Genomic DNA, 24,816 nt, shown 5'->3' on the forward strand with positions numbered 1-24,816 from the left:
GGATCATTCAGCACACACTGGACCAAGGATTTCTGTCTTCGATGATTACTCAGCAGCAGTGGTCAAGAAATGCAAGGCCTTTGATGATATGAAAGCCCAACTAAAGAGAATGAATATTGACTATGCACTGATGTATCCTGCAACGATTAGGATGTCAGTCAACTATACAGACAGAGGTTTGGTGGACTCACTTGGTTAAACTCTCAGTGGTCAGAACAAATCCCAAGATTGGAAAGCTTTCTGTTTTTGTTATGTTTGATTATTGGACTGGGACTATGACAACTAACGTTATGTGAGTACTCACATGATCTTATTTATTTTTTTGATGGCAATTCCCCATGTGGAGTAATGTCATATCACCATAACTTCCGTTAAGGGCTGGTATAAAGTTGTATTTGAGCTACTTCCTTTGGAATAGTAGTATTAGTATTAAAGGTAAGTATTGTTATTATTTTACAAGGAGTCTCCAGAACCTGAACTCTTGTAACCTGTGACTTACCTGCAATATAGGGTATTTCCTGCAACCTCCTGTATATGTTTGTTGATCTGAGCTGTTTTTGTTTGTTTGTTTTATTACTGCTTATATGTTTGTCTTATTATTATTATTGTTCTTGTGGAAAAATAAAAAAAATCCACTAAATATATTGTTAGAAAAACAATAGTCAGGAGCCCAAATCAACATTGACATAGGTTGTTCTTGCCATAATCATTCCTCTTGTTCATACTGACCATTAGAGGATCCCTTCATAATGCACTTACAATGTAAGTGATGGGGGGCAAAATCCACAGTCCTCCTTCTGTGCAAAAATGTGTTTTAAAAGTTTATCCTAAGCTAATGTAATGCTTTAGCCGTCCAAATTAATAAAATGAAGTAGATATCTTTCAAGGTTACAGTCTTTTTAGTGCCAAAGTTCCTCTTTTTGTTACCATACTTCCACCGCAGCTCAACAGGGAAACACTGTCTGAGGAGAGAGAGGCAGTACTTGACGCCAATTAAAAGCTTTCATGAATGTCAATTTGCTGAATCACTATTGTGTTACATCAATAGGAAGACGCAATGGACATCTATCACATTTATGGCTCTGAGAACACTTCACAGTTCAGTACGGTTTGGCGGAGTTCAGCTCTACGATATTTTAGATTAATTTGTGTTTCATTTAAAGCTGACCTGAGCAGAAACAGTCTCAAGGAGTTTAAGGTGAATTCACTCGAGCTTTGCACTTTGCTGACAAGCGACTATGGCTTCCACTGGTAGAATATCTTGGAGGGCAGATTAAAGTAATGTGATTCAGAGGTGGCAAATCTGTACGCTGTTATATCAGAGCTCTGACACAGAAAAGGCAGTCATTAACGTCAGTGTTTATAAGGCTTTCTGTTGCTGTGGTGATCATTTCTGACAAAGTCACCAAGAACACTTTTATTGGCTCTGCACGATGACACATATTCAAAGTTTGACATGTAATTTTGAAGAAGAAACAACATCTCATTTGTGAGCGGGAAAAAAAAAAAAACTGCATTCCAGTCAGACGGTGAGACAGATTTGTTCAGCCAGGGCAGAGAGATCATTTATTTGTGAGCAAAGAGGCAGTCTGATGAAATATTCAAACACAGGAGTCACTGACAGAGATGGGAGCACTAAAAGAAAGAAAGACAGAGTCAGACAGCAGGAACTAGCTAAGGTGAAGCCAGCCAGGAAAAAAAAAAAAAAGCAGGAGGGAGAAGTAGGGCAGTAAGCAGCGCAGAGAAGAATAGAGGATAAAGGGAAGTTTAAACTCATCCCGTGTCACTCCTGATCCTCTCTCCTGTCCTCTTTAGCTGCTAATTTTCTTGACTGCTTTCCTTCTCTGCTGTTGACGTGTCATGTGTAATTTGAGCAGAGCCTTAGGCAGAGATCCTTCCTCCCCGTTAGCTTCTTTCTAAAATCGACGCGAGCGAGTCGAGCGGTACGGCAAAAAGCCAGCCTCTTTCTTTGAGAGCTGCCGGAGGAAGGAAAAGGCCATTTAAAGTGTCCCTGAAGTCACTTCCATCCTCCAGCATCTGTCTGCACCGACCAAACCGGGTCTTGCGTCACAGCGGGCAGTGAGTTATGTTGATATAAAGTAATAGTGTGACATAACCAACGCCTGGATGCGTAAAAGGGATATAAAACATGATCAGCAGCATGGAAACAGTAGCACAAATCCATCAGACTCTTTCCCTTGCACACACAAAGTCACACATACACACATACATAAATAACACAGCAAACAACATACAGTAAATACAAGGTACGTGCTACTGATTTAAAACTTCCACCGAGGCTTGAAAACCCTGCTGCTATAATTCCAGGTTTAGTGTGTACAGAGTATGTGTGTATGTGTGTTTGTGTGTTGTCTAAAAGCTAGACAAGATGATAGATTTCTGTGCTTGGTTCCATTGTTGGCTGAGGTGAGGGGGTTGAGCGGTAAGATGGCGGGGGGGAGATGTGCAGTGTACAGCGGACAGAGGCAGTCGTCTGAAAGGCTGCACAGAGAGCAATTTCAGACTGAAGCTGCTTTCAAGAGAGCCAGCAAGTGACAAATTGTTTTTATCAGTTGACCTCTTTAAAGTAGTCTACTGGTGTTTGTGGAGGTACATGTTGTGCTGTGCTGTATTCCTGCTGGCACGGATGGATCTTAGAAAGAAAAACTGGGACCAAGCTGTGGCCATGTGAACGGCAGGAGGAGAAAGACTTGAAGACATCATTTGAGTGTTATTTGACTAAACTGTAAGTTTGAGGGAAGGCTTTAAAAATAATGGACTGTCACATGTTGGCAGGAGAGATGGTGACTTGGACAACCATTAATCAGAGTAACATTGAAGAATTTAGTCTTGTCCAAGTAAGAATAATAAGAAACTATTTGACTGATTGTGTAACTTCTGTCATCTACACAGCAATTTTTAAAATGACAATTAAAGGCGCACTTATGAATCTAACTTGGATTTATTTGTGAACAATTTTATCTTTTTTTTATTGGAGACATTTTATTTCCCTGTGTTAATATTCTTTTAACTTCATCCTCTAAAGTGAGGCACTTTGAATAGCTGACTGATTTGATAATGGTGACTAAGATATCATCGCTTCTGATGGTTTAAAGGTAAATGTGATGAGTTAATGATCGATGCACCATTAATAGCGAGAGCTATTCATAATGCTTGCACATAATGACGGCTGCTCTGAAGAACCTTGCTAATGTGACACAATCAGTAAAATTGCACTTCTTTGCCACTCTTTTCATTCACAAATCTAAAGACTGGTGGAGCAGACAGAAGTATTCATTACATCCATTTATGACTAACTATGGGAGTGAAAATAAGGGTCGTGTCCCCACTTTACAAATCACTGAGATTTGTAAAACAGAGTCGAGCGTACAGTGCTGTTCGTTGACAAATGGTTGAAAAAGACCAAACGTAACAGCAGAACTTGAATGAGAAGCCATAAACAGCCATTACCTGCTAGCCTTCTTTCTATCCTTCTGTCACTGCTTTCATCAGCACTCACACACATGCAGACTTGAGTTTGAATGACCACAGTCAAGACACTTCTAAAGAAAAAAACCTAACATGCTTTCTAAAACCACCACCATCCTCTAGCATAGCTGAGAATTTGGTTGGACTTTAGCCTATCTGGTGATGAATTACACAGTAAGTACTTGTAGTCTTATATAATATAGCAAAAGCATTTTTATATGAATTATGAAAACTATTGTTTATTTCATTTTCTGTCCTGTTGTTTTTGGTGGTCTTTGGTTTTCAGTGATTTTCATCCAATTAAGACGTCCTCATTCAGACGCAACCCACAGCCTGCTTCAGTTCTGCCCAGGGACCGTTCCTTGCTTAGACACAAATGCATGTATATGTTATTTATCAGCTTTTTCACATTGATGACAGAAGGAATCTGTGTGATCAGTCTGCTTTTTGAACCCTGGTGTCCATCGTACTCACTTGTGGGACTTTTTGCCCTCCGTGCCCCCGGGGCCAGAACCGCAGTCGTGAGCCTGAATGATGAAGGTGTATTCCTTTTGAAGCTCGCAGTCCACCAGGCCGCGGGCCCTCAGCTGGCCCTCGCCAGAAGTACCGTTCAGCACCACTGCCTCGAACGGAGCCTCCAGCCCGTGGATGTTGAACGCACAGATCTCCCCTAGAGACCAGAGAGAGAGGAAGGAGGGATGAGGTCGTTGTTAATCACAGTCAGGTGGAATCCAGGTGGAGAGTGAATGATGTGTGTGTAATTAGGTAAGTGTATGAGAGAAAACTATAATTGCAATCTTTAAGAGAACCTTTATGTAGAAAGTAAGCTCTTCATGTTCATACAGTGCTATATGAATTCTACTCAGAGCAGCTGTTGGTTATATGCCTTGCTCGAGGGCTTTTAAACTAAAAGCATCTGCCAACTGAAGGTAAACTGGTTCACAGTCTGACTAAAAAAATCTTTTCAAGTTTATATTTACTGTATTTTTTGAATAAAATGCAGAAGAATAACTAGCACAAATGTTTTGGCTCTCTTTTTAAGTACTATCAGGTGCGCATAATTAGAACAAATAAAGCACTGTCATAGAAACCAAACACTTTGAAACTGCACATGGCACTGCATTGACTTAGAGATATAACTTAGAGAAATAAAGAAAAAAGAAAGTGGTGGCTGTTGGAGTTTTTCAGAGCCATAATCTGTTTAAATTTAATGTAGATCTTTTATTTCATTTGTTGTGCATATTTTTTATTTGCATTGCATATATTTTTTAAATTGAAATGTATTTATCTTTATTATTTTAATTTTTTTTTTTTTTTTCTTTTTTCTCCAATTTTCCTAAGCCACTGTAATGGCACATGCTTTCCTTGTGATCTGCACTATGTGTTCGATTTCTATCACATGAATTTGCATTGATGATGATTGATTTGCATGATTTGTTTTGATTACATGCACCTAGAAACTATTTATCTGTTTAAAAGAGGTCGGCTAGTGACAGTCACTGAGCCTGCACACTGAGGGAGGTCTTAGCCAAAACGTTTGTGCTTGTTACTCTTCTGCATTACCAGAGAACAGCAAGTTCCTCCATGACTTCTGTTACAGATGTTTCCATGCAGAGGTCTTTCACCTCTGCGATGGTGCTTAAGTCCGTTCAGAAGTGTATGTATGCTGCAGGAGAGCAGAGTTAGCATAAGGAGACTTTTCACTAAGTTTCCCCACTCTTCAGTCACCTTGGGCGATTCCTGTTCCCACTCCAGAGTTACGTATGTAATGTGGAAAACAAACCAAGATACAGACAGAACACAACAGCAGGAACTCTCACAGGAGCTTTTTAAACAGATCAGCCTCACATTCCCACCCATGCACCCTCTTACTTTCTGTTTAATTGCTTTTGTGACAAACCCCAAGGACATTCCTGCCCACTTGCGCTGCTGTTTGCCCCGCAACAGGCAGACATCCGCTGTGGCACACATACACACACAAAAAGAGAAAAAAAATAATAAAACATGCAAGACAATTGAGTTACATGAGGCTCAAACCAAACTACGACAGCTCAAAGTCACCCTTCTGGAGAGATATAGAGGAAGAAAATCCATTTAAATCCAGAAGCTGACAAGACCAAAACAAAAGAGCGAAAAGGCGGCTGACATTTATTAGTAGGCTGTATAAAGAAGTGGTCCATTTGTGGAGTTGGTGAGGGAAGTTGTCTTTTTTTTTTCTTTTCTTTTTTCTTAGAGACTTAATGTCCCCTCATGCTTCCACTAGTAGGATTTTCAGGAAATCACTTAACGCGCCGGGCTCACACTCTGACCTGTGACGGCTAATTGCACTGATATCACTTAAACTAACAGCAAAGACTAAATTGGATTCCCAAGCAGCTTTGTGTGCACATTGCTCCTGGCAAGTTCTGATAAGAGCAACTTTATTTTCTACCGCCTTCCCCTTTCTCTCCCCTTTCATCCTGTTCTGTCATAATCCCCTCCACCTCACCTCCTCCCTTCCTCCAACCTCCCCCCCCGTTAGGTTCAGGGGCTCTGAAATGACAATTTGCCCAGAGAGGCGCTATAGGCAAAATGATAAAGAAAGAGTAGATGGAGGGAGGGAGAACAGAAAATGAGAGAATAGGGGGAGGGGGGGACGGGGATATTGTGTATTTCCTGAACAATGACTTATCAGAGTTAAATGGGCCTCCACACTATGGAGAAGCATGGCTTGCCTGGCACGGCTAGGAGAGCGGAATCATAAAATGGCATTGAGCAAACGGTGTGCGGCAGGGAGTGACAGAGGATGCAACAGTCTCAATGTGCAGCTTTTCTCAATAGTGCACCACTGTACAAAACAGGCAAATGGAAAATCCATCACTGCTGGAGCGACAAATAAATCCAATATACAAAGGCAAGTGCAGAAACTTCCCATCAGGGCGAATATGCTGAGGATATGCTGATGGCGTGCGCCCATGAGACCGGGTGGCCCGACATGCACCTCCAGATTTAATTGTAGCGGACGGGGAGCGGGGAGAGGGGTCAAGGTGAGAGATCTCCCTCTTTTAAAACTCAAATGAACACTCAAACAGCTAGGGGCGATAGACCAGTGGCTTTTTCTTCCGTTACGTCCTCCTATCGCTTCACTCCAGACCTGATAAGTGTTCTGCCACCCGTGGAGAGGCAAAGATGGCTTGCGGAGGGAGGAAGGGATGAGGATGGAAGCACTGGCCCTGGCGGCAGCAGAGGAACAGATGTTGGGCGGCTGGCACTTGGCAGAGGCTGAGAGCTCACAAACGCTAATTACTGCGCTAAACTGTTAGCTAAATATGTGTCTCCGCGTCACATTAGGCTTTTAAGAGGTAGATTTATGGTCAGAAGGAACTCTGTCTTCTTGAAGGGGGGCCATTTAAAACTAATGGATGCAAACTAATGGATATGGCTGCTGCAGTGCTATTTCTTTATTAGTTTATTTGCTGGGTTATCATCACATTTTGGCTATTTTGCATAATGAATCGTTTTAATAATCCTCAGTAGTACATGGGATGTCTGACACATTTATAATGACACACACACACTTGCACTGTGAAACTTTGGTACTAACTTAGTTGACTTTTCTGACATCCTCTATTTGTCTCAGTCTTTCCTCTACCTTATTCTCTGCCACTACTAACTTTCCCCTTGGGCATGATTACATTTTCATTTAATCAAGTCTAAATTAATGACTGTCTATTAGTCAGTGGGAATGTGTGCTCAGGACCTAAGCTGCAGTCCTGTTGGTGTCAGAAGTCGTGCAGCACTCAACACCTCAAGGGAATCTGGCACCCGTCCACACTAGACTATCTTTGAGGTCACAGAGCTCATTATCAGTGAAGGCAGAGCTGCTTTACTGGCAACGGTGGCCTGTGTTTGCAGAGCTGGAGGAGTGTGACAAAGTATCAGGGGCCACAGCGCCTCGGGGCCCCGAGTTATTATCAAAGCTGACAGAGCATCGCTGATGAGCATCCAAATGTACACACAAGCTGCTTTTTCAGAAAAGCCGCTCTCGCACGGAAGTGCATAGATATGCACGGCAGCTGTTTACAGAGCGTTTGAGTGAGGAGTGAAAGTGGAGATATCAGGTGGGAAACAGCCGCACCGCTGAGAGGAAGGAGGAGGAAAAGGAAGATATGAAGGTAGATGAAAGAAGGAGCTGGGAAGGATGGGAACATGGCCACTGCCTTAGGGCAGCTCTGATCTCCCTACTGGAGAGTGACCAAAGCACAGGCATGAATACACACTCACACACACGCACACGCACACACACACACACACACACTCAAACTGTGCCAGTTCGGCAGCTCTAATCAGAGCTGACATGCCTTTCATCCTCCTACTGTTGGAACACACACCAGATAGACAGCAAGTAAATCAGATTACTGGATATCACACTGTTACTGAACACATTCTGGACTAGGCATCACTTTTCTGGCACCAAAATGTTTGCACTCACATTATCTTAATATTTTGACTTGCCATTATTAGTAAATCAACCCTGTTTGCACAAGAGTTGCTGTCTACTATGTGGTTTACACAGTTGTCATGATTTCCGCTGCTTTTCCAATTTGGATTTGGCATGAAATTATCTCTTGTATTAGTCACCCACATAACCCGCTAATTCTCCTCCTCATTTTAGTCACAAAAACACTACTGCACATCCACAAGCACTCTGGGACACATGGATACACACTCACACACACACACACACACACACACACACACACACACACACACACACACACACACACACACACCCCAGCCCTCTCAGCTGCAGTGCAGAGATAGACTGTCAGCCTTATAACTCTGCAGTGGGCCGAAATTGGAAATGCTGTAATTATGCTCTTCATGAAATTAGCCAGCCGAGGAAAAAAAAACACAATTGAGGAGCCGTCCATTCTGGAGATAAGGATTAATACTAATCAAGCCTGCATGTTCTGACTGCAGTGCATGAAACCTGGAGTGGTGTTTGTGTACATAGAGTGTGTGTGTGTATGAGTGTGTGTCAGAAGGGGGATTTTTAATTAAAGACACACTTTCTCAACAGGGGTTTAAGGAGGGGGGAGGGGGGTGGGAGGGTGTTCGTGCGGTATGTCTGTTGCGTAGGGGTGTGAGATGATTTACTCGACCCCGCGGTTGCCGCCCCCGCTGCCACCTCCCTTCTCTCGTCTCCTCACTGTTAATTACATTAAAGGCTCTCTCACAGAGTTAATGACATCCCACTGCTCTGACTGAACACCCACCCTCTGTGTGTGTGTGTGTGTGTGTGTGTGTGTGTGTGTGTGTGTGTGTGTGTGTGTGTGTGTGTGTGTGTGTGTGTGTGTGTCTCAGAGAAAAGGGTGGGGGACTGAACCTGTCAATCAAACTCTCATGTCAGTGCAGCAATAGGTGGTCTCAGGGGCACTGTTAGAAATTCTGGGTCCACTGAAAACAGCTCAGGGTACTTTCCCCCCAATTTGCTACTCCTGGGCAAACAAAGGCAGGAACAATCTGGACTGCTAGACTGTGATCGAGCAAGACAAATATAATTCTGAGCATATGTGGCCAATCACCAGAATGCTGTAAAATATCGATCTAATCACATGTTTTAGTCTAGTAGTAAGTATTAAAATTGTGTCTCTGCTTAGAGGGGTACTCCAGTGTTTTAGATTCACATTTCTATGAAGTTGAGGTATTTGTGAAAGGTTGAAATGAACAAAAGATTGGTTTAAATTGGTGCAGCAGCTAAAATGGGTCAAATTCCAAAAGCTCTGGATGCTACACACACCATAATGCAACTCACTAGCATCTCTTTGTTAGCCCCTGTTTACCGTGTATATGCTCATTTGTCTTTAACACTTCATGCCCCCAGTTTGAAGATGGCTTTTTGTTATAAGTATGTAGTCTTTAAGCCCAAGTCTTGAAAATCTCTGTGATCAGGCGTTATTACTACCCAGCAGTAGAGGAGAGTAGTACTCTCCATGATAACTGAACTTATCTTGATGTGTGAAATTGGTGGAGTGCCCCTCTGCCAGGCATCTGCCAAGCAAACACTTGGTCTTGCTTCCAAATATGTTTTTTTTTTTTGTAGAAATGTCATATGTGAGTACAAGTGAGCAACATCAAAAACTGAGGCGAATTAGTCAGTGGCAGCAGCTTTTAGGGTGAATCACCATGCCCGTGCTTCTTAATCTCCTCTCCCCAGGCCTTTAACTGGACAGCAGTGTTCCGGGTAGCGGAAACATCGGCGCTATTTTGTCTTGAAAGGTCCATCAGCTCTGCCAACTACAGTATGTGCGATGCCATACACCCACCTCCCCCTATATGTCAATAAAGTTAATCACAAACCCCAGCGGGGAAACATGTCAATTACCCCAGCATAGACTTGGAATGGAGCCAGAGCGCTGCTGTGCAAACATCAAACTATCAATAACAAACTGGCGTCCAATGCGGCACCAACTAAACCGTTACAGTAAACACAAACATTTCAATTTAATCAGTTGGCTATGAGATGGTTACATCTACTCAGAAACAAGCCTTTCAGCTGAAGATGGCCGAGAAAAATCTGATTTTACAGCAGTGACATAAAAATGTGTGTTTCCTCCAAAATTATTGACTTTCCCCATTTTCTGTTGTTAATGGCAGAACATGTAGGTCAAGGCTGATATTTTAAACTACTGCCATAAATAACTAATTGTGAGGAAATTACATAATGTAAAATAAGGAATTTTGGGATTGGATTATGAATTATGTTGATATTTTGTGTCACAGCTATCCATGTTTAAAACCTTCTTTTGTCAAGTCTTTACGAAGCTATTTCTATGTAATTTATAATACTATAAGACCACATTGTTGTTGTCTGTCACCACTGAAAAGTCCACTGTGCACAATAACTAGATTTAGGGCCATTTACAGTAAGTCTCAGCCTGGATTACATATTCTTGGCAGTTTTTTGCACATTGATGCTGGATTATATTGAGATTAGGTTCAATTATAGCTCCAGTCTGATACTGATAACTTAATCCCACAGCCACTGAAAAAAAGAGGTTTTTTTGTCTTGACTTGTCATCTCATACTGTATGTTGTGGTCTCACTGGATGCATGTAAGTAAGCAGAGAACATCAGGCTACCCCTCTCTGTCTCTGACGAAAGCCAAATATGAATCTGCCAATTTATATGTTTGGACTTTCAACACAAAAAACAATGAGAGGAAAAAAAAAAACTGCTAAACATTAACAAAACACAGCAAAGGCAATCACATTAAACACAGAGAGAAATCAATAGTTTCTATTTTCCAATTTTGTTCATGGAAATGGCCTCAGGGGAAAGCATGTGTCCTTGTCTGACCAAGGCCAGTTAGAGTTCAATGTGTTCAAATATCCGTATCAGAGTTTATGACCCCCATTAATGCCCCTAAGGACGTTCTCTGCGCAGCTGAGCTCCACCATGAAACAAAGACCATTGCCTCTCTAACACTCTCTTTGACCATGGATAGGGTTTATTAGATCTAAGGTCAACAAAGCAGAACAAATCTAACAGCAACCACACAACACAACTCATGGAGTAACTGTAAATTTGATGGAGCCAGGAGAAATACAACCTAGTCTCCAGTTTAAAGGAACAGTTTGACATTTTTGGAAATGCACTTATTCGCTTTCTTACCCAGAGTTAGATGAGAAAATTGGTACCATTTTCATGTCTGTGTGGTAAATATGAAGTTATAGCCAGCAGCCAGGTAACTTAGCTTAATACAAAAACCGTAATCAGGGGGAAACAACTAGCCTAACTCTGTCCAAAGGTAACAAAATATGCCTGCTAGCACCTCTAAAACGCATTAATGAACACATTATATTTAATTTGTTTTTGTTTAAGCAGTTACAGTATGTAAAATAGGATGTTCCAATGGGCTTTACAGGTCCACAACTGTATATTATATCATCTGGCTCAAGGCTCATGCTTGCACAATGAAAAGCCCTTTTAAAATGTTGGTTAACTCTTAAATAAAAGAGATTAAATTGACATAGAAATCACTTACAGCTTTAACTTTCTCCATCAGTGATAACTAACACTTGGCATCTTTTTATTATCATTATTTTTATGGGGCATTTTTTATGCTTTTATTGGACAGCAACAGCAGAGAGATGACAGGAAATGAGAAGGCAATGACATCCCACAAATATTTCTGACCAGAAGTGAACCGGGCAGGTTGCAGTTTATCATCATTATGATTATGATGCACCTTAACCCCCTAGGCCACCAGGTCGTCCCAAGGCTGGAGCATAGTGGTAGGAAGTACATACTACTTATATTACTTGTACATCATCTGCAATGCATCATCTCAAGCCACATGATAATGTTCACTGCGCTCACTGGAAGGTGCTTAAGACGGATCTTATCTGCCGTCATCGTCGACAATCTTCCTTTATTATGAATGTTGAGAATGATGAACGGGTTTCTGGGAAGCTCCATGACAACCTGATAAAAGGTCTCACGTGTCAAAATTTTATGTATTTTCCTGCCTAGTCTGACATCTCCTAAGATGTGTCGATGTTGACCAATGGGATGACAGAGTGCTCTCTGGCACACATATGGAAACACCGACACAGAAAGTCAAAGCTTTCCTGGTTGTCCAGCCGAGCCGCGACGCATGTAGTGTCTCAGACAGCGAGGAGAGCAGCGGCCCATCTCTGCCTCCTCCACAGGATGATTCAGGCAGGAAAACCTGATCAAGAAAACGGTCACTGATGACTAACAGCAGGTTTTCCTTCCCGAATCAGCCTGTGGAGGAGTCAGAAATGAGCCGCTGCTCTCCCCGCAGAATGTTTTCTTCAACTAAATAGGAAACTCAATCACATGGTGTCAAAGGTACATGTTAACAGCATGATAAGCTGAATAAGACCTCAACCAGAGAATGGATTAGTATGCATGGTAATAAATCCATTAATTTGAATACCTGGATCCCTAATGTGAAAGCTCTATCTAATATTCTCGCCATTCTTACTACTCGGCATCCCCTACTGCCCTCCACAAAATTACAAAGTCCCAGTTGCAGACCTCTGTGATGAAATAATTATCCCCACTCCACATTACGTAGTGCCACACTGGCCAAGTACAGGCTGAAACCACGCCATTAAGCTATCGATCATCTCATCGTATGCCGGCAGCTCCGGCAGCCGGGCCCAGCTGTTCACCATCATCACCACTGAGTGTTACAGGCTTGGCTCCAACCACACAATGGATATGGCTCCACACAGTCTGTGTAAGTCTGCTCATGATTCAACAAAAAACTGGACCAAGGCCAACATCAAGACACAAGGCTATGTCCAGCGTGTTCCAGGCTGAAATCAAACAAGAACCGAGTCTGTGCACAAAGCTGAGATAGAGATAGATGCTGAGTTATGTTTTGATTTTTTTTAAAAATGCTGCATGTGTCACTTCATGTGATAAAAAACAGCTTAGTCGAAAAACGGTTTAGCAGAAAATGTGTTATAATACTTTTATGGGGTCATTATAGAAGCGTAGAGGCATCATGTCCCAACTGACCAAAAACACTAAACGTATGCTAATCTTGTTTATACTGTATGTAAGGGATTTGTCAGGGAAGCAAGATCAAAATTTTGATGCCTCCCTCAACATATCCCCCATATCTCTGGTGTATTTTATATGTAAATTGCTATCAGTTACATCACCCTGTTTAAAAGCTCATACAGCCACGGCGACGATGAGGCAGGAAGCTATCCTTTATAGCGGAGTCTGAGGTAATGAGTGCATTAGGTTGATAGTGCAGTGAGAGTGCGGGATGGATGAGCTCGCTGTAGTGCGGCTGCTGCAGACTGTGAAAGACGATGGCCTCGGGTGACACTTCTACTACCGCTGCTGGCAGTGTTTACCTTCGAGGGGGAAGATAAGAGGGAGAAAATCGGGGGATGGAGGAGAGGAAAGATAGAAGTGGGAGGAGGCAAATAAAATGACACCGGGCGTGTACAGTATGTTTGAGAATAGCTGCAGAGGAAATATTGTTCCTTTGTCTGAGGGATGTCCTGTGAGAGTACTCATGGAAAGATAATTTTGTACCTGTTCCTTAGAGAACTACAGAAGAAGAAGGCTCTAACATCATGGCGGTCAGATAAAGCGGCAAGACAGATGTGATGGATGAGATTTCCTGGTTTCTACCTCTCAAGGAACGCAAACATTGTCCATTTATTATATTGATTTTATTACATTAGAAAAAGTACAACATTTTGAGCACAAATTGGCTCTTTATTCTTCTTTGAGGAATCAAATTAACTCTACAGGATCACTAAACACCTCCAAAAGCCAGATTCAGATCATATGAATAGTACATAACAAAATAAGTATGTGTACATAGAGCATCAAAGAAATAAAGTCATACACTAATAATCAACCTGGAAAGGGTTTTTTTTTTTTTTTTTTTTTAGCAAATCTTAAGATTAAAATAAATCTTAGACTAGGTTAGATCTTGAGAGCTCATGCTCATCCTCAAAAAAAAAAGAGTAGTCCCAGAGAGTCTTATCCCTAGTATGGGTAAAGTTCCAAATACACTGGATCCAACAATTCCCATAATGCCACTCATTAGTTTCTTTGCTCCTGCCTGGTAAATCCCCATGTCTTAAAACTCCACACCCAGAGTCTGTAACACAAGCTTTCTTTTAAAAAATATAAAGTCTCAAGCCCAATCCAAGATAACCCCAATGACATCATCAGGGTTATTTTCTCAGACCTTAGAAAACTCCCTTCAGAGCCACAGAAAACATTAAGCAGCTGTTTTCACAGGCTGAGTAGCATCCCTCATGACAAGTTAACTGATTTTCGTGTGTAGAATCTTTAACAGGAAGGTTGAAAAACTATGCTCGGAGGACATTTGAAGTTCTTCTTCAAGTAAAGGCCCAGGCCCACAATGTATAAAGTTAATGTTCTCTGATTATGTGCTTTAACTCAATGGCTTGGGGGGGAGGAAATAATGCAAAAACTCACTAGAGAGACAAACCGCCTGACAGGCTGCTGTTTCCTTCTTGGTGGAGACAAAAGAGGTCGTAGACACAGCTGCCTGGTTACTGACATCTTCTATATTCAGCTAGATGGTTTTGTTAAATGCTCCAGTTCACCGTATATGTTTCATCTAGTAAAAGCTCAGGATGCTTTTCCAAGATACTGTGACAGCCAAATACATTTATTGCATTTTTCCCCATGCACAAAGTAAAATGCTTAGAGGCAAAATGTTTTCCGAACTCTCATTGGACACAAGTTTGCGTTAGGGCAAGTTGTGAAAAATGACTTGACTTTTTTTTCACCCAGGTCTTCTGGCACCAGTGGGCCACCATCACTCATTGATACTGTTCAAATTGGGCCAGGGACCAGGGAAGTACGAAGGTAGGGCAGCCTCTGCCAAAAAGTGTGTGTGTGTGTGTGTGTGAGAGAGAGAGTCGGCGTGTCAGAGCAAGTGAGAACGAAAGGTAAAAGATTATGGGAGCAACAATACGCATCACAAAAATGCCCTATAGACTCGATTACTTGCTGTCTACACCTGTTTTTCTACAGCTGTGTGTGTGTGCGTGGTGAGAGAGAGAGAGAGAGAGAGAGAGAGAGAGAGAGAGAGAGAGAGAGAGAGAGAGAGAGAGAGAGAGAGAGAGAGAGAGAGCACAGCACACACACAGAGAGGTAGATGAGGGTGGAAACATTGATAACAGCGAGGCTGATTTGGCCTCTTGCTGTTCCTACACCTGTCTCCTCTCCTAAGTAAAAATGTTGATGCGCTCTCTATTCTCCGGTGTGTGTCGTCGTCGTCGTCGCTGCCTTCCACCCCTGAAAACCTGCACAGACTGAAAATACTCAGTGATTGGCTGGCCAACACAAGCAGGAGAACAGCTTTATCACTCCTATCATTTATTCCTCTCAGTCTCTCTCTCATTTATTCCAGACGTTCGGCCGCCACCATTTCTCAAATTCAGCTTCTTATTAAGCGTCTGTCATTTATGCCATTTGTCCACAGCGCCGTGTTTCTCCGTTCCTTCATTCGCCCTTCGTACCATTCTTTCCTCCTCTTTTCATTTCACCTTGGTGGAGAAACACCGCTGTGTATTTCTACTCTGTCATTGTATTTCTAACTGTTATTTAACAAGGCACATTGACAAAGGAAATATTCATTGTCTGTGGCTAAAGTGGAGCGTTTACGAGTTCAATGAGTGCGGAGCAACAGAAGCGTGTTGATGGCAGCAGACTTCTAATCATTCCTCATGAATCTTCTGCTCTGCCTACCCATTTCCTTTCAATAAAAACACATATTTGGACCTTGATAAGATGCTGATAGGAGGGCGTGCGTAAAAATAAAGCACTAAAATAACAGCTGAGACGACATCTATCACTGCCAACTGTCTCGTTTTGTGAAAATCTTTCTAATATCTGTCCAAAACACTTTTAATGCATTTTCAATGTACCATAGTGTCAAAATGAATACTTTGTGCTTGTTAGGGCTGCTGTTACCTCCTGCACATTGATTTATGTCAAAGCTTGCTGTGTTCTTGTCGTTTCTGCTTTACTCTCAAACTAGTTATCTATCACTCTCTCCCCCTGCCTGCTTCCGCTCCTCTGATCCTAGCGGTAAAAACCTATCTGGATCATTCAGCGAAGGCCGAGAGGATGTCGATGTCAGTCTCCCTTTTTTTTTTTTTCCCCAAACTGTGCTCACCAGTTATTCAAAGCACGGCTACTGTGAGTGTAGAGTGATTAAACCTGGCAACACAAAGAGGGCCTTTTCCCTTACAGCTTTTAACTGATTTGTGATTAAAATTGCTTTCTCTTGATAGATCAGGGGTCACATTTTTCCACTGTGTCACTTCTCATGCCGCTGCTTCGCTTAACAAGAGGTTTGAGTGCCATTGTAGACCGGGACAAAGCCAATTTAAGTCTAGAAAAGTGCTTAGCTGGCATACAAATTTCTGTTGAAACGACACAGATAAAAAATTTGTCTAAATTAATAATTTAACTATTGAGGTTAGTCCCTACACACCATAATGTTGACTAATGTAGCTCTGACAGAATCACTAATAAACTGAGAGAGTCTGGGCTTTGGAATTGCTTTGCTAAGCAGTTTTCCTCTGGCTGTTCATACACAGATATTTAACCCAACAAACAGAGTTGATGAAAATATGTCCTCCTATTCATGTCTGTGAGGAAGCATTACACTCTAACAGTCTGTGTGGATTCAGCTTTGGAAACGTTTTGTCATCAGGACAAACTAATGATGCAATTACAATATATATGAACTCACAGTTACTTGACATGTACAATAGGATCACAGCCTGTTGCTGGTTGTACTGTCATTTTGTTCTTTCATGACCATTTAATCCTTACAACACAAGAAGGCTTCATGAGATCTATTTAATTACCATGATGCAACAGTGTCTCAAATCAGCTCAGGAAAATTACCTTTATATATATCTCAAAATGACAGAGTCCCTGACTGACAGACCGACTGATTGGCCAAATGATGAGTCATTCAACCATCATTATGTAATTTCTATCATAAAAGCTTCATAAATGTTACTTTATAACACCTAGTTAGTGAAATGAAACGAGGTGTTTCAGCAGCCATCTGTCATCAAGAAAACAAGAAAAAGCCAGCATTGTTGTGCTTTGTCAAAATGTTTGCCTGATGGCAGGGTGAGAAGCCATTATAGCAAATAGCAAAGTGAACTTGTCAATGTGATATTTTCAAATTTGTCTTTTCACATATACAGAGTGTCATATGCATCAATTTAGCCCTGCAAAACAGCTGCATGCTGCAGCTGGAAACAGGTTGATGACAGTACTGACACTGAACAAAAACAGTGAGCTAAAAGATGCTAAAACACTCCATAGAGCTACTGGGAACCGCAAAGTTGGTGATAATTACTGTACTGGTTTCCACATTACACATATTCATTTGATCCATTGTTTTGATAGAATGGTTAATAAGCGCACCTTTAACCATGGCTTAAACATATTTATTTGTCATAATCACAATCTTAACCCAACATGAACCATATAATAGTGGTCATGAGAAGATATTGTAGAGAGTAAGTGAGTAGTGAAAGTTGACTAGAAGGTCAAACATGAACACAGAGAGAATCTTCACTCAGTCAGTGGCTGGTTTGTTTTATTTTGCTCCACTTTGCCTCACCTCAGGCTTCCAAATCTTTTATTCAAAAAAAACTGAATAGAATATCAGCAAAATTGTTGTATATTTCAAACCCTGACTTCTCTTTCAGACAGAAGGGAAGCACATGTGTCAAGGTGACATATGGATAAAGCAGAGATTAAACTGTCTCATCGTATGTCAAAAGGTAAAAACATTATTTAAAGTAAATAGAAAAAACACCATACAGGTGTAAAGTTAACACAGGCTTATTGGGAGCATGGAGATGTTTCATTTGATGGGAAAGCAGGCCTTGCCTGAGAGATTGACTGTTTTACAGAGTTTAATGGAGCACAATAAGGATGTTATTAAAATAGCACAGCAAAGCTTCGTCTTTCTCCTTGACAGTGTCATACTTTATCGAAAGCTAACAAATAGTTTTCAAGTGAAAGATGGACATGTTCTTCACTCTTCTGATACTTGGCACTGAGTTACAAAACACTTTTAACCTTCAGAGTTTTTTTCATCCTGGCCGCAGCTTGATCAAAATCTCTCCTCCATCATTCTGCTTGTCTGTCCTCCATCACCACCAGCTCCATTCACCTGGTGTGCTTCTGCCAGTGAGTTAATTAGCTTTAGCACTTTTACAACCCTTACATTATCTTTACTGCAGCTTCTTGGTACGCCACATTAACTGCGGAATAGATCCTGTCAGCTGTTTGGGAAACAGCCATAGCTAAAACTGAGCTACAGGGCCTTTGCCACTCAATGTAACTACAGATGGAGATAATGTCAAATTAAGCATCATTCAATGAGATAAAGTCAAGTGCTAATTGCCCACTTAAGGCCATAATCACTGTAACATTTAATACACTAATAGTTAGATATCTTAAAAACATTCATCAGTTATGTTGATTGTCTATTTACCAGTTGATTTAAAGGTGTTCTGTGTAGTTTTTGTGTAGACAAACAAAAATCACATTGAGTGTTTCTCAGCCAATCGCATTGTGTGTGTATTCTTGAGGTCAACGATCACGATGAATGCATTTTCCTCCCCATAAAACCAGCTTCAGACACATCAGTATTTATGTATCCTCACATAAGCTCATATTTCAAAATGTGTTGAATTAAACAGTGCAGTAAGTCACCATGGAGCAGTTTTAAATGTGAGAAAGCTCTGCTGCTCATTAATATGACAAGTGTTAATGCATTTATTTAAAAACTGTGTATTATGTGTGTTATACAACTGTTCAAGAAATAAAGTCCCATAAGTAAAGTAAAGTAAGAAACAGCTGTAACTGTGAAATGTCGATATGGTAAAGTTGTCACATTTTACTGAAGTAAATACAGCAATAACGTCAGGAGAAAAAAAGCAATATAAAGTACTCTCATTTCAGTGCCTGGAGACGTTTTTTCTTGAATCAATTCTCTCTCTGTGAGCTAAGATAAAGACAGCTGAGGTTGTTGCTGTGATTGCCTCTTCTTGCAGGTGACTCGTAAAACCTCAAAAAAACATGAAATCTTAAAAAAAAAAAAAACAGAAACATGAATAGCAGCTGAAGGCATACATTATAAAAGAAAGTACTGCAAACGCTGTATAGTCATTTCACCCAAAATTGTTGGTTAAACTGCCTTAAAAAGTGTATAAGCACTGGACTAGACTACTATAATTACATAAGAATATTCTACACTTAATTAACGTGTAAACAAGTAAAGTTTGAACATTAGTTCATTAGAGTCTGTCATGAAGTTCTCTAAACTATTCATGACAACAGCAGCCCATGTGTCAAGAGGAGATTAATAATGCATTATTCCCTGCCTACAGCTGATGACAGTAGATGAAGTCTTAGCTGCATGCTTGTTGAATGCTCTTTTGATGCCTGATCAATACTGAAAAAGATAATGACAAAACGCTTCATGCATACTGATTTATCTTCACAGCGACCATGTTGTTGTATTTACTGGCTTGAAATCCATTTTTCTTTTGGATGAGATAATATAAAAATCATAGGGATGTAAATCATGGGCTAGTTTGCACAAATGTCACTTTCAGTAATTTTCAATCATTTTCCACTGAGAGTATTATCACACCAGCCAATTTGGGTTCTCTCTTGCCCTTCAGCATCCACTCCAGGAGGATGTATGTGTGTGTGTGTTTTCTCTGGAAATCTGTGTGTATGCCTTGCATGCACCTTATCCCCCGTTCACTGTGAGCCGGCTGAGCAAATTGATACCGCGCTGGGATTTCGGGCGATCTGTAAGTCCGCTGTCACGGTGATGAGAGCAGCACAAAGATGGCGGTGGTGCGGTAAATGTCAGCATGTCAGCGAGGAGTGACACAGATTATCAGAGCTTGGCACGTTGGGATCGTCCGCCTTGACCCAGAACACACATGACAAGGCCGAACACATAGAAACAAGAATAATCCCTCCTCATCACACACACGCACGCACACACACAGAAAACAGGGCTGCTCGGTTATCGCGAAAATCATAATCACGATTATTTTGGTCAATATTTAGATTTTCAACAGTAGATTTCCTTGAACTTTAAATATAATTCAACAGAAAAACAATGAAAAAATATGTTAAAAAATAAATAACATATAAATATATATATGTTTCAATAAATCATATAAAAATAATAGATCAAAATAAATAAGATTAACTATGTTGTAGTGCCAATCTTCTGATTAGTGGATGAGCCGCTCTACTTCCTGAGCCACAGCCGCCGTATGTTTACTTGTGCTTCTCTTAGCTTTTCAGACATGGGTATTGCCATAAAGCTTCATTTGACATTATTATGAATGTATGCCATACTTAATAAAGTCCAACCTGCGATATCAGCTAATCGGTATAAATTGTTACTCCCATAGGGTCTGTAAAAATCACAAATAACATTGATCGACATAGGACTGGAATCATCACTTCACTCCAGTAAAACTACATTACCAGTCCTCCTCTGGTATACTGATGCTGAGGGCCATAATATTCAGAGAAAAATCACTGGCACTTGCTCATATTCCCTATGGTATTTTGAGTGACATCCCTGGGTTGTTTTAATCCAAGATCAGGATCAATGTCAAGTAGGCCTATTTCATCACTCTAAATTGGATCAGATGATAGTCGCAGTGTCTAAAGTAATTTGATTCTTTCTGCTGCAGAGGAGAAGACAAATTCACTATATTGGATTCACTATATTCTACAACATACTATACACTTATTGTACATGCAGTGACAGTGCGGCGTATATGTCTGTATAAGTGATCTTACGCATTTGTATGTATACTCATGCTTCCTCCAGGTGAGAATTTTCCCACCCCAAGTGGGATGCAAATTCAAAAAGAGACTGGTTTGAGGAAACCCTTATTTTCCCTAAATTTGCATCATTTCATGACACATTATCTCACAATGACACATCACGCCTGCATCGCTCTGCCTCTGTCTACACACACACACACACACAGCCATCATTATTCCCACCAGCTTCACTGCTGTAGCCACCGAAACATTCCTGTCCGTCCCTCCCTGAGGACCGTTTAAAGAATGACATCTGCTTTCTGCTCACTGTGCTCAGCCATGATACCACTGATGGAACATGATAACAGCTGTATCTGTCTCGGCAAGAGGAAGGTGAGAGGAGCAGGGAAAGTGAAGGAATGGACTGTTTCCTCCCCCAACAGACACACACACACACACACACACAAACACACGTGCCAGGAAGTTGGGAGTGGGATGCTGTCATAATCTCTCCCTCAGGGGGTCAACGAGACTGAAAGAACGATTTCAGCATTTAGGCAGTTTGGATTAAAACTCGCACATTTTTCTAAGATTTACTCTGCCTTCACAGTGCAAAGTCAGGTTAGAGCCACGATGATGGTTTCCTGAAATAGGTACTATATATTAAACTGCTAATCAGCAATGTTTGAATCATTTAGAGTGTCAGAAGTAGAAGTTTTATGGTAGTAGGTGATATAGGTTTTAATGAGTTTATGCTCACAGCAGTCTAATGTCAGCATGCTAATATGCCCACAATGACAATGTTAACACAGTGATGTTTAGCAGGTGTGCCCTGTTCACCATTAGTTTGTAAGTTTGCTAACATTTGCTAATTGGCACTAAAGACAAAGTATAGCTGAGGCTGAAACCAAAGTAAAGAAAAGTTAACGGATCACCAAAGTTATTAAAATTCATCCTGAGGGGGACACAAACGTCTGCACCAAATTTCACGGTAATCCATCCAATAGTCGCTCAGCTTCACGGTGGCGATAGAGAAAATGTTGGCGGTTCACCGATGTCAAATCTGGAACAAGGACTGAAGCAGAATTATTGATTTATTGTGCAGTTGGCTAATTTACAGCAGAAATCTTTCTGAACAGTTTCTGTTCCAGCCTAACACTGTACATTTTCCACCGTCGAAAAATCAGACACACTGTGAAACAGCTCAAAAACTATGTTTTAATGTGGGGATTCCCAGTCAGATTAATTTAGGCTGAATTCTAAGAAAGTGAATCAATCAAAGTAATCCAAACATTGGACTTGATCAAAAAACTAGCAGCATATTCCCAACCAAAGACCAACAATGTTTATAAAACTAGAAGGGCAGATAAGTAGCAGAGAGTGAGGAAGGGAAAGACGGAATCTGAATCCAAAAAACCTAGCGAGGGTGAGGTTGAAAGGGAGATGGGGAGGTTGAAATAAATTGATTGAGTTTGAGAGAGAGATGGGATACTAGACGAGCCAGAGAAAGAGAGAGATGCAGGTGGATTACCGTCTAATCCATGCCTGTCTCAGTGTGCTCTTATTACATTAGAGCTGAGTGAGAAACACAGCACCACAGGCTGACCTTCTCTAACTCCATTTCATTCTACTGGATCAGACCAAATGATTTGATCTGAGCTGTGCTGCCCTGAGAGAGGAAACACACACACTACTGTACAAGCCGCCATGGCAACACTGTCATCATTCAGCGCAGATTAAACATCACACATGACAACAAGATGCTACTGCTATAAACTGTGCCGTTCAGATATTAACGGTGACCTGTACCTTTAAAGATATGTCACCACAATCCGTAATCCTTTCTCAAAGTTCAGTTATAGTTCTTACGGTGACATCACCAGGAAATATGGGATGTAAATAAGACAAATGAAAAATAGTAATTGTGTTCACTATTTTTTCATGTAGATCCTCTAGTGTGCTAGGCGGAAGAGATACTGAATGAAGTTCAGTGTCAGTATTTGTACATACAGCCACATGCGTCACAATCATCCTATATTCCTCACTCTAAAAAGGTATTTTTAATGAATTCACCATATCCCAAGGGAGCTTCTTTCGGTCTCTGCTGAGAATTAGGAGTTGCAGGCTGAATGCTTATCTGCTTTTCTTCCCTGGACTTTTCCTCTCTGCTTCTGTCTAATGAGAAATAAAAGTTACAGTGACCGAGTCCCACAGCTCATCTTTGATGGTAACCGTTGGGAATATTTTCACATGGGAAGCAAAGATCACAAAGTCTTACGATGTGCTTTTGGCTATAAGGCAGTATAACATAATCTTAATACAATAACATAAGGGTATAAGTTTCCATTTCAGGGATACGCTTGAATCTTGGCAGATCTACACTATGACAAGTCGAGGTAAATTAACTACTAGCAGTTACTGTTTGCACTGTAACTATGTACAGTACATACAGACAACAATCGCTGTACCTTTGACACTGAACATAACAATATATGATAACACATGATAATTATGAGGCAAGATCCTTAAGAGCGTCTTTTTCTATGATTTCTAAGTGAATTAATGGTGGAGGAATTTATGGATGTTATGATGTCTATGTGTTCAGATTTTTGGGGGGTTTTCCAAGAAACTCTGAAAGTTCTGATAGTGTCCTCTTCCCATTTTATGCCATAAAGTAATCCCAACTAATCTGACCCAGTGGCACATGACCAGGTTACAGAGGCTGCACAGCCTTTTAACGATTGAACAGTTTCATTTTTATTTTATTACTGCAACAGGTTATTGAGGTAAGAAATAATATAAATAGCACATTTATTATTGGCAAATTGTGCTCCTTTAATCTTCTTTGTTATGCTCCACCTTTACTGCACTTCTAAAGTATGACCTTCATTTTTAATTTTATCTATTTAATTAATCTGTTTACCTACATTTTCATGAATTAGGGATCACAGGGAAAGGGCAACGCTTGTGTTGTGAAAGATATAATGCATGCATATGATACTAATTCATATTCAACCAGCAACACATCATATTTTGTCTTTTTTTTTCTTCTATTCCTTCACAGCCTGCCAGCTAGTATCATAGATGCACTCTCTGCCTCACATTTCAAAAACCCTCCTGCTGCTGCCTTAATATGATTTAGCATCAGAGTGTTTCAGACTAATAGTGACATATGCTTTTAAAGTTTCCTGAGACGTCCCTCTTACTGCTTTAAAAAACTCACATCAACAAGAACTCTGTGTACTCTCCAGGAACGGCGACTCTTGAACCGATCCATTAGGATCCTCACAAGATCACTCTATCAGCCAATCAATGTGTCTGCAATTAGTGTCGCTCTAATTAGAAACCATTGTTCTGAGCACCGGCTGAGGCAGTTCATTCATCAATATGAAATTAAGCAGGAGCCACTTAACATGGGATTACTATCATGAGTTCATTTGTATTGGAATCAATTCATTTGCGTCGTTCACCGCAATCATGCCTCCGGGCTGCACATGGGAGTCTCTGAAAAGTGTGAGAGGAGTCCATAAGGCTCGTCATATTAGAGAGAGAGAGAGAGAGACGGAGAGAGATACACAAAGAGGAAAAGGCAGAAAGAGAGCACAAACTGTGAAATTACTACCGATTTCTTCCCCAGGAAAAGTCACTTATCGCAAATCAAACAGAGTAAATGAAAGGAGCAGTGCAAATCAAATAGCCTATCTTAACCACCTTGGCAATATCCAACAGCTAATAAAACATCCCATTCTGAGACCCCAATTTCACATCCTGTCTTGTACGGCTCTGACACAGGCGCATGCACTTCAAATTACAATGAGAGATGTCATCATCGCAAACGTATCATTAAGAAAGATGAGAGAGCTGTTGGATTTCCACGGCTATCTCTGTCCCTGTCTCTATCTTTGACACCGCCTCTCTTTCTCTCTCTCTCTCTCTCTCTTACGCACACTGGCACGCTGT

At 41.0% G+C, this 24,816-nt stretch overlaps 1 protein-coding gene across 2 annotated transcripts in view; it reads right to left on the minus strand.

The window, feature by feature from the left end:
- The window catches only part of LOC121898483 (calsyntenin-2-like), a 206,710-nt gene that overhangs the window by 94,748 nt on the left and 87,146 nt on the right, over positions 1-24,816 (minus strand). For both annotated transcript variants that reach the window (XM_042413577.1, XM_042413578.1), the window contains exon 3: positions 3,964-4,159. In XM_042413577.1, coding sequence (XP_042269511.1) covers positions 3,964-4,159 — 196 coding nt within the window. The remainder of the gene's footprint in view (positions 1-3,963; positions 4,160-24,816) is intronic.

Source organism: Thunnus maccoyii, chromosome 6 (genome assembly GCF_910596095.1).
Source record: "Thunnus maccoyii chromosome 6, fThuMac1.1, whole genome shotgun sequence".
Lineage (NCBI taxonomy): Eukaryota > Metazoa > Chordata > Actinopteri > Scombriformes > Scombridae > Thunnus > Thunnus maccoyii.